At 45.5% G+C, this 18,024-nt stretch overlaps 1 protein-coding gene across 2 annotated transcripts in view; it reads left to right on the top strand.

Annotated features, from left to right (window-relative positions):
- The first annotated feature begins 606 nt into the window (after positions 1–606).
- LOC135216710 (putative tricarboxylate transport protein, mitochondrial) overlaps positions 607–18,024 on the top strand; it is a 127,231-nt gene continuing 109,813 nt past the window's right edge. The window contains exon 1 of one of the 2 annotated variants that reach the window (XM_064252169.1): positions 607–822. In XM_064252169.1, the coding sequence (XP_064108239.1) occupies positions 711–822 (112 nt within the window). In that variant the 5' untranslated portion in view covers positions 607–710. The remainder of the gene's footprint in view (positions 823–18,024) is intronic. The other variant, XM_064252176.1, reaches the window with a different exon arrangement.

Raw genomic sequence — 18,024 nt, 5'->3', positions numbered from 1 at the left:
GCCAGCTCGTTTTTTTAGCTTGTGATCCCGCCACAGCCATATTAACTTTTTTTCCCACGCCATTTTAATTAATATTCATGAGACAATTTACAGTCTGTTCTTTATAGGCCGAGGTTACTATGATCACAAACATATTAATATGTTCATTTTTTTCTGAATCTCTTCATTAAGTGATGCATATGATATTGAGCGCAATAACCTAAGATAAAAAAAAATCTCCCATACACATGTAAATTTGATATATTTTGTATTTCCCAGAGATAATATACACGAAGAAGACTCTTAAATGCAAAAATACAAATATACATGGAAAACATTGTCAAAATGCCTTGCATAATGTAAAGGCAACAGCAACGACCGAAATGAACATTAAATTGTGGTTTAAACACGTATTAGAAGATTGAAGATAAAAGAAAAACGTTTACTACGGGCCAGAAAATTTCTGGTTAGAATGATATCCTTAATTAACGGTGTATACTCTTTCAATCTCCCATTCAGTCTCGTGGAAGATGCCACCAGTGGATTTATTTTTTCTTTCTCCCGAACACACTCGACTGTTGTCATCCCGGCCAGCCCATTGCCCCAAGGCAAGGGCGATCAGCTGATGTTGTTGTTGTTCGTCAGCAGCTGTGGAAGGACTGTCACTCGCTGCCACCGCGCCTGGGTGACTGGGTCTGGCAGTCGGAGAAAAAGCTTAACAGCGAAAGGACATGGATCGCCCCTCTCCAGCGTTTAGGTCGCCTTTTGGCAGGCCATGGATGACGAACACTGGTGCCGCCGCGGCCGGGGGAGGGGGGAAAGGACTGAAAGGCATTGTAGCAGGTAGGGTGATGTTTAACTCAAATACTAGTATAGGTAGCTACCTACCTACCCGTAGTATAGGATAGTGGGCCTAGGCCCACTGTATTGCCATTTTCTGGTTTCACGCTTGTTTATGAAATTTGATCGATTTTATGGTTGATTCTGATAATGTGGACGTGTCAGTATTAAGATTTGCGATAATCAGAATGTCTGTTTATAGGTACTAGGGTAGCTATAATTATAGCCACGATTATGTAAAGGCTATTCGTTGTCGTGACAGAACTAGTAGTTTAGGATGTTGCTGGCTATATAGCTAGGCCTAGCCTTGTGCCGAGACTTGGGTAGTATCATACCTACCTATACATACATAGGTAGTAGCACCGTAACATTTTTTTTTTTTTTTTTTTTTAATCGAAGGCCAAATTTTGCCAGACAGGCTTAGGCCTTCTGTCGTTGTTTATACAAAGAGAAAGTTTTATATAGGTAGGCTACCTAGTTTAGCAATAAGCCATCCAGTTTAAGGCGTTTTGGGTGTGATGGCATTTGGTTTTGCAGTGTAGGCTAGGCATAGCATAGACTGGCATAACCTACTCTTAGGCTATTGGTTAGGCCAGCTCAGGTGATTCTTTAGCCTTCGTAGTCTTTCATTGTCAAGTTTTTAGTTCTTGTTGGACTAGAGCTGTTGGCTTAAGGTTTTGTTTTAGGCTAAACGATGCCAAATCTCTATATCTGCATCTAGCCTAGTAGGTACCTACAAAAAATGCTGTTATTTTTACAGAAGCAATCCGCTGTTGCCTACACTATGGCAATTGACGTTTTCCTGTTATTTTACTTGCTGTACAAGATTTGAAAGTAATATTTATTCGGACGACTGTAGCTAAGCAGTAATTTACCTTTGAAGACTACATGACGGTACCAATGGGTCGACGTATCGAGTTCAAATGTAAATTCAAGTTTAGTTCCAGTGGAATGGAAAAAATATTCCCTTCAGCTCTTGTAAAGCAAGTAAAATAACATAGGAAAACGTCAACTGCCATAGTCTAGGAAAACTTCAACTGCCATAGTCTAGATCGCCATGAAATAGTTCTATAGATCGATCTACCAAGTGTTCAGCGAAATGTAAACACAGCTGCCATGTTTGAATTCCGCAACCACCACGGAGCCAAGATGTTCACTAAGGGGAAGGCGGGGGGAGGGGGGGGAGCACAGGAGGTATGAGCTAGCTAGGTGACGCTGGGTCGTTGGGTAATGATATGGCTAATAACGATACCTAACCAACAAAATCTAACACTTCTAACTGAAAATTACTAAACCACGATTGTTCTAACAATAGGGGGATATAGTTTGGGAACTTTACCTTAAAGGGGTAGATGGTACAATTCAGATATGCACTTAGGTATGCCGAATCACGAACACAGATAGGTTTCCCAGAATTATTTTAGGATGTCCATATATCGTAACAGAATTTTTAACACTAGGTATTACTGGTGAAAGCACGGTCGCTTTGAGAGTATGGAGCGGGGTATTATAACACTGCTAATACTTCTTGCTAAATTATTTTAAAACGCAATCTGTTGAATCTGGGTATCAGCAGCGCATTGGTGACAAGGCTTCTGATTTGTCGGAAGAATTGTGGGCGGGTACATGTCGAAATTGAGGGGGATAATTTCACACATATGTGGGAACTAACATCGTATTTTCAGAAAAGGAAAACGAAAATGTGCAATACTGCATAACACATACGTGAACAGGATCTTGTAATGAACGGTCAGTACAAGAAATCAGAGAGGCCAGTTAAAGAGACTATGTGAACTCTGTAAAATCGTAAAACTTAGTCTTTAATTTCCATGAAATCTAAGGTGTTGTGCATTATTATTAAAGGAAATAATATTTCAATGAAATGTGTAACCTAACCTAGTAGAACATATTACCTGGCCAGGGGGTGGAACCTCTCTCTCCTCTCTCCTCTCTCTCGTCCATCGTCTCTCTCTCTCTCTCTCGCTCTCTTCTCTCTCGTCCCCCCCCCCCCCCCCGGGTAAAGGAAGACAACTTGAAGGTAGACTAACATATATAATCAACCTAACTTCACTAACCTAACCTATCCTAGTAGGACGTGTTACCTGACCAGGGGGCGGGGGCCCCCCACTCCCCCCCCCCCCCCCCCAGTACTCTCCCATTAAGAAAGACAAACTTGAAGGAAGGCCAACATATAGGTTACCATACTAACCTAACAGAACATATTACCTGACCGGGGGGTTCCGCCCCTTCGTAAAGGAACACAAATTTGAAGGTGGACTAAGATATAACCAACCTAACCTAACCTCTCCTAGTAGAACGTGTTACTTGACCCCCCCGTACCCCCCTTCAAGAAAGACAAACTTAAAGGAAGACCAACATATAGGTTAACATACTAACCTAGTAGAACATATTACCTGACTGGGGACCCCCCCCCCCCCCCCCCCAGAAAGGAAGACAAACTTGAAGGTAGCCTAAGATATAACCAATGAAAATGTTCTAATAATTAGTAAAATTTTATTTAAAAAAATTTTATGGGTGAGAAAGGATTGTAAAATTATGAGTGTAAATAGACAGAGGTGGATAATGGAAAGAGAAGGGAGAAAAAGGTGTAAATTGAAATATGTGTAAAAGGATATACAGTGGTCCCCCCGTATTCGCGGGGGATGCGTACCAGACCCCCCAGCGAATAGTTAGAATCCGCGAATGTTTGGAACCCCTATAAAAAGGCTAAAAACAGCCTATTTTGTTAGTTAAAACTTAAGAAAAACCACTAAAAATTTTCATACTTGGTTTTTTTAATAGTTTTATCACAAAAAGTGCATTTTATGATGAAATTGATAACAAAAACCAGGAATTTGTGGATATTTCTCATAGAAAAATACCGCGAATGCGCGAATTTTCCGCGAATAATGCAGGGAAACGTTCCCGAGAGAAATCCGAGAATGTGTGAGTCCGCGAATCCGGAGAACGCGAATACGGGGGGTCCACTGTAATGGAATATATTATAAGTAGATGTTCCAATAAGGTCAAATTTTAACAAAGAAATTTTTATGGGTATGAAATGTATTCTTAATGATGAAACGCAAACAGTCAGATGTGAATACTGGAAAAGGAAGGGAGTGAGTTGTGTATAAATCATGTATGAAATATCCCAAGCAACTTGCAATTTCACACCAACAGGAAGGTAGGTATCGAATAGTCCTAAAACCCACTTCTAGTCCCACCATGTAGGCATTTTCAGGTGTCTGTCCTCAATTATAACTTAATAGTTCAAGGTATATATTGCCAAATTATTAGGTGAGAACATGACAAAATAAATATTATACCAATAAAGGAAACAGGAATAAACACTAGAATTCATATAACATGATTAAAAAACAAATTAGGAAAATGAATTTATGTAACTCAATGTATGAATACCCCCAATTCTTCACTCGGTCCTATAGCAATGTAGGGGTCATACTGCAACGTGATTGGCTAAATACATGCATCCCTACCGTACACCCCCACTTTTTTCCTCAGTAAGAAGTGCGTTTAGATCAAAAGCTCCCTTACAACTAGCGCATGCACAGTAGAATTGGCGCATGCGTAGTAGGATTCGGTGTTGTAATAGTATAGTGGTAGTAGATGGGATTCGGATGTGAAACGGCTCCACTATCGGTGCTTTGGTTATCTCTTATTTTCGATTGTATTTCGTGTTTTAAGTGTCATAAATAATGGGAAATACCACAATAACACGGCAAAACCTCCCCCCAAGTGGTTTCTCCCCACCCAAAACCCCGGTTCCCACTGGGGTCCCCCTTACTGTAGGATAGAGTTGAACGGCATTAATTCTCCCCAGTGTTTTGTCCCCACCCAAAACCCCGGTTCCCAATGGGGGTCCCCTTTACCGTAGGATAAATTTCAAAGGTAAATTACAGTTGTCCAAATAAATATTACTTAAAATTCTTGTTCAATAGGTAAAACTGCATAGAAAAACCGCAACTGCCATATTCTGGGCCACCGTGGATAGGTACCCTAGATCTACCAAATATTGAACTCAGTAGTTGCTACACAATACTCAACATTAGGTAGTATGCGTATTAAATAGATATTAAAAAATCAGAATGGCTTAGCCTAAAACACCACCTTGAGCCAACAGCTCTAGACTAACAAGTATCAAAGTACCTCAGTGGCGTGGTCGGTATATTGTTGGCCTGCCACCTTGGTGGCTGTGAGTTCAATTCTCGGGCATTCCATTGAGGGGCTAGAGATGTGTATTTCTGGTGATAGAAGTTCACGCTCGACGTGGTTCGGAAATCATGTAAAGCCATTGGTCCCGATGCTGAATAACACTGGTTCCATGCAACGTAACAGCACCATACAAACAAAATAAGTATTGAAAACTATATATTAAAAGACTACGAAAGGTAAAGAATCACCTGAGCCAGCCTAGCCAATTGCATAAGAGTAGGTTATGCCATAGCCTATGCTGTAGGTAGTAGTTCCGTAACTTTTTTGTTAAATGTTTAGAAGAGAGCCGCACCAGTTTTTAAGCCTTAATGGCAAAAAATGGCAAGACACCACCAGATTGGTGTTGCAGAATGGGTAGAAACATAAGGAAACTTTAAAAACAAGAAACTATCACTTTTACACATATGATCTAACCCTAAACCTACTACTACAATTATGGGGGACTCCAGTGGGAACTGGGGTTTTTGGGTTAGGAGCAGAAGAAAAGTGATTTGTGCGGCACTACCTAACCTAACACAACCGCTTAACCTAGCCTAGGGCTCTATCCCTACCTAGGCCAAGTGGGGGGCTGCAACCCTCCCTTAAGGGCACTTACCAGACCTAACCAAGGGTGCCATACCTCTACCTAGGCCTAGCATGGGGGGCTACGGGCACCACCTAACAGAACCATCAAACCTAATCTAAAGTGATGCTGCTGCTACTGCTGCTGTATATATCCTTATGCTACCACCACTATATAATATACTAATTCAAGCTTACCCTCAAGTGTAAGTTGATAAAGATGTGCTGCTGCTTTGAGGAAAACTTGAAGACATTGTGCAGGTCAAATTTACTCTCTCAAAATTAAATAGTCTCTCTGGCACTAATCTACTAGTGTTTGTGTATTTCCAGAGTACACTAGACTAAAATCACCATAACTTAAATAACAGTCACTACAAGATGCTGGAATTTCGTCAACAGGATCTGGAATATTATCCCATAAAAGGGATTTTGATGAAGGAAAAATCTATTTCTGGGCAAGGGCCCGTGTCGCCCAGTGAAATGTCCCTTTAGCACACATTTCTAAGGTAAATTAATGCTAACATACCAGAGAAAAAAGCTAAAATGGAAGTGCCAGAATATTCTGGCTCGCTCACTATATAAAAGGTGTCGGTATGGTTTCTGGGGCGAGTGAAACCACTACCACGGGTCTCTTACCATTTAGATTCATCCCTCTTCGAAATCCCTCTACCAGAGAGGGGCCGATGCAAGGCCCACTCCCAGCTACGACTACTACTAGCGCCTCCAACGCTACCACCAGGGCCTCTACTGGTCATCCTTGGAGTTAGCCTGTCAAGCTTGGGCCCAAGGGTGGGGTTATAATGGAAGGGTGGGATTTCACGGGCCATTGCCCAGAAATAGATTTTTCCTTTGTCAAAATCCCTTTTCTGGGCTCAGCCCGTGTCGCTACGTGAAATAGTACCAGAGAATTGGCCACAAGCTTGAAATAAATTAGTAAAATAGATATTGTAAGGAACAAATGAAAAACAATTAAGGTTTATTAGTATAATCTAAAATAGACTTATAAACTAGAAATAATTATAATAAAGGCTTAAGAGTAAACATAGTAACTTAATATTAACCTTAAAGTTAGATACAATATCATACAATATAAATTCTGTGTGAGTAATCCTAAAATAAAAATAAGGAAACATCACAACTATGTACAACATGTGGCATCCAAGGCATAAGTAAGGCCACATGGCAGAGCCACAGGAAGAACGTCAGTGAGGCAGGTAGAAAGATCTAGATCTAAGCTACTTATTACTACTTAAGCAGTGTCAGGAGAAACTGTTTCCCGCTGCCACTGCTGGAAATTTAAGAGCTTCTAAGGACTTGAGGTGGTGACATTTGAACACTGTTGGAGATTTCCAGCCTGTATACTTTTTCAGATCATCAAAATTCATATGCCGAAAAGTAGTGGACTGAGGTAGCTACTGCCCTAATGTCATGTACCCCGGGGAAAGATTCTGGGTTGGCTTGTTTATTGAAATATAAAATTTGCTGTCTAATTCCTTTTAAGGAAATGGTGCCACCTTTTTCCCTCGTGAATAAAGGGCCTGAAGGTCTTATGGCCGTTCGAGCAAGGTATGCTCTTAGGGCAGTAACTGGACATAAGGAAGGGTCCTGAGGAAGTGGGAGAATTTTCCAAGGGGCCCACCTCACCAGTGGGTCCTCATTTTTAGCTAAAAATTGACGATCTGGAGAAAGTAAGACTTCTCCTGAAGGGAGAAACTCTTATATGACCTGAGTCTCTAGATAGAGCCAACAGTTCAGATACCCTGGCTCCTGAAGCTAGACTTAAAAAGGAATAATGTTTTCCTCAGGAGGGGTAAAAAGTCACATGAATCATTATCAGTATCTGAGGCCAGCTTGAGAACATCATTTAAGAACCATGACACAGACTTAGGCCTCTCTGATGGCCTGAGCCTAGCACAGGCTCTAGGGATAGATGAAAAATAAGAGTCTGCTAGATCTATTTTGAAACCAAACTGGAAGATTTTCTTTAGTGCTGATTTACTAGTAGTGATAGTACTAGCTGCTAAACCTTTTTCAAATAATGATCTAAAAAAGGAGATGGCCAGGTTGGTTGTCATGGTTTGAGATTCAGACTTCCTCAGAAAAATAGCTAGTTTTTTAGCTGCTGAGTCATATTGACGAAGGGTTGACTCGTTTATCCGATTCTAAGAATAGGATGTTTTGAGGGTCAATGTTGGCATCCCTTTTTGCCGCAAACTTCATGAAGTCCATAAAGTTAGGGTTTTCTGAATTCCTGAGGAAGCGTACACAGTCTTCGTTTGTACTAGTTGGGATAATTTGGGATTGGGAATCCGTTGAGGTCGGAGTCCCAACTCCAATAGAAGTGGGAACCAATTGCTCTTGGGCCAATTGGGGGCTACTAGAGCAACGCGTCCCTTGAAAGTCCTGAGTTTGTTCAGAGCCTTCAAAACAAGATTCACTGGAGGAAAGATGTAAATCTTCTTCCATTGATTCCAGTCTATAGCCATGGCATCTGTGGCATAAGCCAGAGGGTCCAGGTTGGGAGCCACGTAGCAAGGGAGTTTGTGATTCGACTCCGTGGCGAAAAGATCCACCTGAAGCCCCGTGACTTGCTGACAGATCCAATTGAATGACTGCTTGTCCAGGGACCACTCCGACTCTAGTGGGACTGAGTGAGATGGCGCATCTGCTATCACGTTCTTTACCCCCGCTAGATGTGTGGCGGACAGGTGCCATTTGTTCTTGGCTGCCAGTGAGACTATGGCTATCATGACATGGTTCACATGGCTTGACTTGGAGCCTTCCCTGTTGATGCAGTGTACGTACTACCACTGCACTGTCTAACACCAGCTTGATGTGAGATTTCTTGGCTGGTTGAAGTCTTTTCAGGGTGAGGAACACTGCCATAGCTTCCAATACATTGATATGGAGCTGGCAGAATGGAAGGGACCAAGTTCCTTGTACTTTTTTGTACTGAGAGTACCCTCCCCAGCCGCTTAGTGATGCATCTGTGTGGATAACTAATGCCGGCAGAGGGAACTGAAGAGGAATTGGCTTCGACAAATTCTTGACCTCCGCCCAGGGGCGGAGGCGCTTGCGTAAGATCACCGGGATAGCGGACAGCTTGTCCTGTGACCTATTGTTTGCCCTTGAGCGCCAGACTCGGTTTATGTCTTTGAGCTTTGCTTTTAGCAGAACGTCCATTACTGCGGCAAATTGTAGAGAGCCCAGGATCCTTTCCTGGCTCCTTCGAGACGTTTGCTTGCACTTGAGAAATAGTCTGGTTGCTTTGGCTATTTCTCTCCTCTTCAACGACAGAATTGATAATGTGTGTGAGTTCAAGTCCCACTGAATGCCCAGCCACTGAAAGCGAGAGTCCGGTGTCAACCGGGACGTGGTCTTGTTTATCTGGAATCTTAAGTGTTCCAGAAACTGGATTACTTTGATCGTCGCTTTGTGGTATTCCTCGATGCTTGTGGCCCAAATGAGCCAATCGTCCAGATACGCAACTAACATTATTCCCTGAGACCTGAGTTCTTGAACCACTGTCTCCGCCAATTTTGTAAAAATTCTGGGGGCTGCATTGAGCCCGAAAGGCAATACCTTGAAGGAGAATGCCTGGTTCCCTAGTCTGAAACCTAGGAACGGGCGGAAGGTCTTGCTACTGGAACATGATAGTATGCGTCTGTAAGTTCGATAGAGGTGGTGACGGCCCCACGGGGTAGTAAGGTCCGCACCTGCGAGATAGTCAGCATCCTGAACTTGTCGCAACGAATGAATAAGTTTAGACGGGACAAGTCTAGAATTATTCTTCGTTTGTTTGAGCCTTTCTTTGGCACGCTGAACAAGCGACCTTGAAACTATAAGTGCTTGATTCTTGACACTACTCCTTTCTGAAGGAGTTCTTGGGCGTACTCTATCAATTCCACTGTTGGTTGTTGATAGAAGATTTTGGATGGAGGAGGGCCTTTGGTCCAGCTCCATCCTAGGCCTTTGGACACAATGCTCTGTGCCCAGCTGCTGAACCTCCATCTGTGACGAAAGAGGAACAGTCTCCCTCCTACCTGAGGGTTCTCACTGGCTCGGGGAAAGGCGTGTCCCACGCCCTCCTCGTAAGTGCTTACCTCGGCTGGATGCTCTTCCGCCGCTTCTCTGACGAAAGGCACCCCTGCTGAACCTGTTGAAAGGTTGAAATGACTGGCCTTCAAATACTGGGTTGAAGGCCGGGGAGACCGCTTAGGAGGTGGAGGCTTGGTTTTGAGGCGGCGTCAGCAGCAGAAACTGTTGCTGAGGCTGTGCCTTTGACGTCGATGGTTGCAGCACCTGAGAGACCGGAACCGCCTGCACCATTGTCTGTTGCTGGGGAGCCTGGAAAGGCTGGAATTTCCTAGGCTGCTTTGACTTCTTGGCTGAAGAAGTCGACTCAGATTTCCTTTTACTGGATAATCCCCAGCGAACTTTGAGACTCTGGTTGAGTCTTGTAGCCTCACATTAAGATCACCGGGATAGTGGACAGCTTGTCCCGGGACCTGTTGTTTGCCCTTGAGCGCCAGACTCGGTTTATGTCTTTGAGCTTTGCTTTTAGCAGAACGTCCGTTACTGAGGCAAATTGTAGAGAGCCCAGGATCCTTTCCTGGCTCCTTCGAGACGTTTGCTTGCACTTGAGAAATAGTCTGGTTGCTTTGGCTATTTCTCTCCTCTTCAACGACGGAATTGATAGTGTGTGTGAGTTCAAGTTCCACTGAATGCCCAGCCACTGAAAGCGAGAGTCTGGTGTCAACCGGGACTTGGTCTTATTTATCTGGAATCCTAAGTGTTCCAGAAACTGGATTACTTTGACCGTCGCTTTGTGGCATTCCTCGATGCTTGTGGCCCAAACGAGCCAATCATCCAGATACGCAACTAACATTATTCCCTGAGACCTGAGTTCTTGAACCACTGTCTCCGCCAATTTTGTGAAAATTCTGGGGGCTACATTGAGCCCGAAAGGCAATACCTTGAAGGAGAATGCCTGGTTCCCTAGTCTGAAACCTAGGAACGGGCGGAAGGTCTTGCTACTGGAACATGATAGTATGCGTCTGTAAGATCGATAGAGGTGGTGACGGCCCCACAGGGTCGTAAGGTCTGCACCTGCGAGATAGTCAGCATCCTGAACTTGTCGCAACGAATGAATAAGTTTAGACGGGACAAGTCTAGAATTATTCTTCGTTTGTTTGAGCCTTTCTTTGGCACGCTGAACAAGCGATCTTGAAACTTTAAGTGCTTGACTCTTGACACTACTCCTTTCTGAAGGAGTTCTTGGGCGTACTCTATCAATTCCACTGTTGGTTGTTGATAGAAGATTTTGGATGGAGGAGGGCCTTTGGTCCAGCTCCATCCTAGGCCTTTGGACACAATGCTCTGTGCCCAGTTGCTGAACCTCCATCTGTGACGAAAGAGGAACAGTCTCCCTCCTACCTGAGGGTTCTCACTGGCTCGGGGAAGGGCGTGTCCCACGCCCTCCTCGTAAGTGCTTACCTCGGCTGGATGCTCTTCCGCCGCTTCTCTGACGAAAGGCACCCCTAGCCCTGCTACCCCTGCCGAACCTGTTGAAAGGTTGAAATGATTGGCCTTCAAATGCTGGGTTGAAGGCCGGGGAGACAGCGTAGGAGGTGGAGGCTTGGTTTTGAGGCGGCGTCAGCAGCAGAAACTGTTGCTGAGGCTGTGCCTTTGACGTCGATGGTTGCGGCACCTGAGAGACCGGAACTGCCTGCACCATTGTCTGTTGCTGGGGAGCCTGGAAAGGCTGGAATTTCCTAGGCTGCTTTGACGACTTGGCTGAAGAAGTCGACTTAGATTTCCTTTTACTGGATAATCCCCAGCGAACTTTGACTCTGGTTGAGTCTTGTAGCCTCACATTGTACCGAGTTTACTACCGACTCTGGGAAAAACTCAGCACCCCAGATTGGAGCGGCCAGTAATTTATTGGGCTCGTGACGGATGGTGGCCTCTTGCAGGACATGTTTCCGACAATTACGCCTTGCCACGATAAAGTCATACAAATCACATTGCACTGTATGCAAATGTGATTTGGCTATGAGCTTAAACAGAGGTTCGTCACCGTATGTCACAGCTGAAACCTCTGTCATGACCAGCGTATTGAGGGATCTGGATAGTCTCAATCGGGCATCGAATTCGGCCTGAATGAGACTGTGTGGAAGTCTAGGTAGCCGCTCACTAAATTGTGTGATGGCGCAGTCTGGTTTCAGTTTCCCGACTGAAAAGGTGGCCGGGAGATCTGACCATAGATCTTCCATACCAGGGAGGAGGAGTGATGTAGGCTCAGTTTCCCGGAGCTGCGGCATCGGCTCGTCTCTCATAGCGGCCTGCATAGTCAGCTCCGTCACCTTCGTAGTGAACGGGATGGGTGTTTCTCCGTCCACTATGAACATTGTGAAAGCGCTTTTAAACGCTTGCACCCTGGTATTTATACAGTCCCAATCCTCTAGGCTTTTTAGCCAGTCTCGTTGGGCTTGATCCCGGCTGAAGATCACCGTCTCTTTAGGGATCTTATCTTCCCTCCTCATGGCCGCCTCCCTAAGGCGGGCATAACCGATGAAAGGGGTTTGCAAATTTGCTGGGTGAAACTCGAAGTCCTCAAGCCTTCGAGTTCCACAGTCCGCCAACGTCAGCATCCCGTCCTTGAAGGGGGCATATGACGAAATCCTCCAGGGATTACTCGCCGTGTAAGGAGGGAGAGTATTGTAGTCCGGCATGGCTTGGGCTGCCATGCCGGGCTGTGCAAAACCTGTTGCGGGGTTTTCACGGAGACCTGCTATGAGGTTCTCCTGAGTGACCAGCCTATCCGAGATAGCCCGGATTGACTGGCCTGACTCCTCCAAGGAAGAAGAGATGTGGGAAAGCATTTCTTGGAACTTGTCCTGAACCAAGTTCCCTACCAGACTACCATTTGCTGCATAATGTTTGCAGTAAATGAGTCTGTGTCAAAAGGAGTAGGTTCCTGCTTCTCCCTGGGAGTCTTAGGACGGGCTCCTGTTGAGGTCGAAGGCTCAGGGTCGGGTAGGAGCTGAGCCTTGTCCTTAGAAGACTTTCCTCTGGAGCCCTTTGAATGAGAAGTCCTAGGTTTTTCTCCTCTGGGATGGTGAGCCGGAGTTTTCTGAGAGCCACCCGAACTAGACTTCTTAGACATAGTCTTGTGAAGCGTTTTGATATCACGCTTCCCTTTTACCTTAGGGATCTCCTGGGTGGACTTCGGTCTGACCGATTGCTCATCCTCGGAGAATCCCTGGAAGGAAGAAGAAGATCTAGAATGGCTCAAGGGTAAACCTTGAGCCCCTACCAAACCTGCCTCACTCACCCTCCTACCTGCGGCGTCTACCGTCATGGGCTCGAGGTCTAAGTTGAGAGCCGCTACTTCTTCCATCACTTCTTGGCTACCCGGCTCCTCCACAGCTAATGCCACCTGCTCCTGAATGGTGGCGATGTAAGGGGCCGCCGCTTCCGGGTCAACGAATGAGGTCGGTTTGCAGCCGGGGAAGACAAGAGTAGCCATCTTCTTATCCAAGATGTAAGGCTGCCCCTTCGTTACGTTCCGACCGAACCCGCCGACCCAGGCCTTCAGGGTGGTTTGGGCGGCGTCCTTGACCGCTTGAGCAGTCTGAAAGAGAGGGTCAGGATTAATACTTAAGGCTACTTAAGATTAACTTACGCTACCAACAGTAAATGATATATCACTCAAAAGGTTTTTGTATATAGGCCAATAAATCACATGTGAGAAGGTTTGGTATCCAGCAATGTACTTACTCCGGAGGAGACCTGGTCCACCAACTCATAACAGATGGTGCAGCTCTCAGGTGCCAGACAGCCAGCTCACCAAAGCGGATGACGCAAGTAGCGTGGGTCCGGCAGACCTCGTGCCCACAGGGGTCCTGGAGGACGGCATTGCAGCCCGATTCCTGGCAGTGGGTGGCCTGTAAGTGAAATGATACATGAGTATCAACACTAATTAGTTGGACCAAGTCCATGAAGTGATATATCATAACACCGGAGTGCACCGGAGTTACTAGATAATTTAAGGCTTGGTCTCTACCTATTCTCCTGCCGTGTAATGTGGTGGGTGTCCGATAGAGTTGGTAAAACTAGAATCTGTATGTCCCCGGTGTTGCCGGAGGATGAAAAATTCACAGAAACAGAAGTACCTAATCTATACGCTGGAACGAGGAGTACGAGAACGGCGGGGGAGGAGCAGGAGGGGACCAGCAATTAATGGAGGGGAGGATGACTCCACCGTAAAAAAGTATTATAATAAGTAGGTGGTGAGCGGGGTCTCCGCCAACTTAGCTAACATAAAGGATGTACAGAAACAATAAATGTAATAAATTTAAACATGCAACAGGTAAAGATACATGGCGGAGCTCCTCTACAGTCACCAAACTTAGGGCCTGGCGGTGCCGGAGCCCCTATCCGCTGGAGCGGGAAGGATGGTGACTCGGGGTGAGAGAGAGCTCGGCTCGAGAACTGGGGAGATCCAAGCGCAGCCGAGCCTGGTGGCCAACCGAGGCCCGGCCGAGCAGGGAAACCCCTCGGTACAGGAAGATGAGAGCGGTGCGAGCCGAGCCAGCGTCGCGTGTCCCACTACTAACTCCTGTATCCCCCCCGTGGAGGGGGGGAAGAAAGGAGGGAGCTCGGATCGGTTGCCAGGGACAACATGAACGAGCAGATCTCCCCCCACCCCTGGAGGGGGGAGGAAGCGTGAGGGACTGACGCTGGGTGGCTCAAGGTGATCGCCTGGCCTCGTCGCGGATGTGGTGTGAGCCATGCGGTGAGACAGACCAAGCGGTCTGAGGTGGCCTAGGCCATCTCGAACCGTCTTGAAAGGCATGAATACAAAAACATCCTATCAAAAACACGTGAGGAAGGAAGAAAATCGAGGATAAGAGAAAGAATAGTCCTGGAGAAGCTAGGTCGGGCCAACCAAGAAGGGAGGAGGTCTAGCAACTCAAAGCAGCTGGCCTATGCTGATACGGAGGAACGTAGGGGGGTGGCCAGGGTGGCTCAGGACCAAAAGAAAGGACGTACGTCTTAAGGGAGCTTATCATAGACCTAAATACAAAGGAACATGCATGCATGAACTCTGAGCTAATAGGAGCGATGTAGGCTACGAGCTCGTGAGAACTCAAGGAAACCCCCGTGTGAAGACATATAATAAAAATAACACATCAAAACTGCAAAACCATAATGATAAACGTGTACTGCTAAAATATCCGAGCCCAATCTGTATAGGGGACCGAAAGAAGCACGAAATAATGAAACACGTGGGAGCGAGCCGCGCAGGACGACTTGGTAACAAAGCCGTTCGGGACGCCGTCTTCATAACCGAAATGAAAAGGTTAAACGGGCCCTTGCGCGGCTAAAAAGACATGAAACACTTCTAGCCGTACTTAACTTGGATGCAGCGATAGCTTGACGTTCCATGGTAATATAAAATAAAAAAAAAACGAGCACAAAACACAGAGCAAGAAAAACATGTGCGATCTGAGTGGTGCTAACGAAAAGGATGACCGGTAGAGGCCCTGGTGGTAGCGTTGGAGGCGCTAGTAGTAGTCGTACTGGGAGTGGGCCTTGCATCGGCCCCTCTCTGGTAGAGGGATTTCGAAGAGGGATGAATCTAAATGGTAAGAGACCCGTGGTAGAGGTTTCTTTCACTTGCCCCAGAAACCATACCGACACCTTTTATATAAGGTGAGCGAGCCAGAATATTCTGGCATTTCCATTTTAGCTTTTTTCTCTGGTATGTTAGCATTAATTTACCTTAGAAATGTGTGCTAAAGGGACATTTCACAAAGCAACACAGGCTGAGCCCAGAAATGCTGCTCAGAAGTAATGCTGGCTACCAGCTCCATGTCTAAGAAGGAACTGAAATAGTCTTGGTAGGATAATGTATTCTTGCGCTGAGAAAATTTTCGTACACCCTTGCTATTGGCCAAAGTTTCTGCTGTGTCAAAAAATGAAACTGTGATTGGCCAAATGTGTAAGATGTCATATTGTACTCATTTCTCTGTTGATTTTAGTAGTTACAGAGCTCATTTGAGCTAAAACAAGATACATTAAACAATAACAAAAGACTAGAAAAATCTGGGAGGAAGACAAGAGTAGCATGAGTTTAAGCGCTGATATTTAGAGTTTTATTGAATTTCACCACATTATCTCACTTATACCACTATTTACATACATTCCAAAACATTATAGTTAAAACACATTGAATATCACTGATATCTTCATGCGGCTCTCTCCTAAACATTTGCCCTTTTTTATCGTAAGACAAATTTTGCCAGATCGCCTAAGGCCTTATGTCGTTGTTTATACAAGGAGGAAGTTTGATAGTTTAGCCCTAAGCCATTCAGTTGAAGGTGTTTTGGATCTGGTGGCATTTGGTTTTGCAGCGTTTAGCGTAAGCTATGGCATAACTGCGGTATACTACACACAAACAGTGTCAGAGAATAGTCATAGTTAAGGGTAACATACTAATACTATAGTAGAATACTTACGATATATGTGTAGCTAGATACCTAGGATAACTACAGAAGCCGGCATGAGGGTTTTATTAAGTATTTAGATAATATCCTCTGTCGATCTTATAGTGTCACAGTATATAAGTCCTATTGTTTTAGTAGGATAATGTAGAATAGCATTGCAAGTATGCACGCTTAATAGTGTGGAGTCTGGACAGTAACAGAAGTTAAGGATATCATAGTTAGTGGTCTCTTAGAAAGTGTTTTTCTTAGTTGACCCCTTGCCGGTAGTTTCTTCTTCATCTTCTTCTGAATCTGTCTCAGTCGAGGTATTAAATCTTAGTTTTATGCATAGAACTTACCTGGCAGTTATATATATATATAGCTATAGTCTCTATCGGGTCCGGCAGATTTTTCAAAACTCGCGGCAACTGCCGAGTGGTAGGTGTCCGGTTAGGTGGTTAACAACCCTTACTGGGTGGTACTTGGAACCATTCCCATTTTCTATTCCTCAGATCATCTCTGCCGGTTGGACTGTCAACATCGTTGTTAGTCCGCCGTCGGGTTTTTCGCTCGCTTCCCTGTGTCGCTGTATTCTACTAAATTGGTGACGTATTCTGTGGATTGGCAATCGCTTTTGGCTTTATTTTGGTTTATTCTTTGGATGATTCTTTGATTTGAGATGTCTCAGAAACAGTTTCGAGTGTGTGTGAATGAGGAGTGTAAGGTGAGATTGCCGAAGGCTTCGGTCGATCCTCACACTGTTTGTTTGGGGTGTAGGGGTTTTGAATGTGCCTTGGATAAAAGATGTAAAGAATGAGAGGGTTTGGATGAGAAACAATGGTTGGATATGAAACGCTATGTGTGTAGATTGGAATTAGATAAAGTCAGGAGGGCTTCTAAATCTAAATTAAATCTAGGTCTGGAAGTGAAGCTAGTGTAGACCTTTCCATTCCCTTAACCCCTGTATAATTAGAACCTGCTCCTGAAGTAGTAGCTCCTTCTCCTGTAGCAGGACCTGTAGCTACTTTGGATGACCCTCAGTACATCAAGATGGCGGCTGAGATGCAAAGTCTTAAGGAGCAACTTGCAGCCTTAAAACAAGGTCAGAGTGAAGGTGAAATAAGTGATAGTGCTTGTGAAAGTGCAGTGGAGGTGGCGACTGATCGATCCTGTCATGCCCCTAGGTCTAGACCTCTACCAAGCTCCCAGGACCAGGGGAGAAGGTACGTCGATGACCGTAAGGGGGTGAGAGGAACTGATCCTCGGTCAGCTGTCGCCTCAAGCAGTCCTGTTGCGTTTTCCCAGGCTGCTTATGACCGCCACAGAAAAGGCGTGTCGGAAGTGGTAGCGTCTTCTCCGAGCCCCTCTCCTCGACGCAGATGGCAGCATGAGGAGTCGAGACCGCTCAAGAGAAGTTGGAAGCAGCGTCCTGATCTGACGCGGTTTCGTTCGCCCCATTCGAGTAGATGGAGTAGCCCGGAACCGTTTCCTTCTGATGATGGCTTGGACGCATCACCTGCGAAAAGGACGAGAACTAGAGAGGATGACTCTCCGCAGGACGCATGGAGACATGAGAGATCTCCTCTTCCTTCAGGTTACGGGGAATTCTCTAGGGAACCTTCTCCTTCCTCCAGCATACCTCGACGCCCGTCTCCTTCGGAACCGCAGGACCCAGCATCGGTAGCGAGATCGTTCATGGCGGTCATGCAAGAGCAGTTGACTTCGCTAGTAGAAGCTTTTAATTGCCCTCCTCTCCAGTCGGGCAGACGTAAGGATGACAGGCTGCCAGTGAAGAGATCAAGGGAGGAAGCGCCGTTTCAAGACGTTGAACAACTCCGTCCTCGTGATGTCAGAAGGTTACGATACTCTTCTCCTGCTAAACCTTTCCTCGATTCTCTACACCACGTTAAATCTAGCT

The sequence above is a fragment of the Macrobrachium nipponense genome, chromosome 19 (assembly GCF_015104395.2).
Source record: "Macrobrachium nipponense isolate FS-2020 chromosome 19, ASM1510439v2, whole genome shotgun sequence".
NCBI lineage: Eukaryota > Metazoa > Arthropoda > Malacostraca > Decapoda > Palaemonidae > Macrobrachium > Macrobrachium nipponense.
The sequence above is the reverse complement of the archived record's forward strand: the minus strand, read 5'-3'. Positions and strand labels throughout refer to the sequence as shown.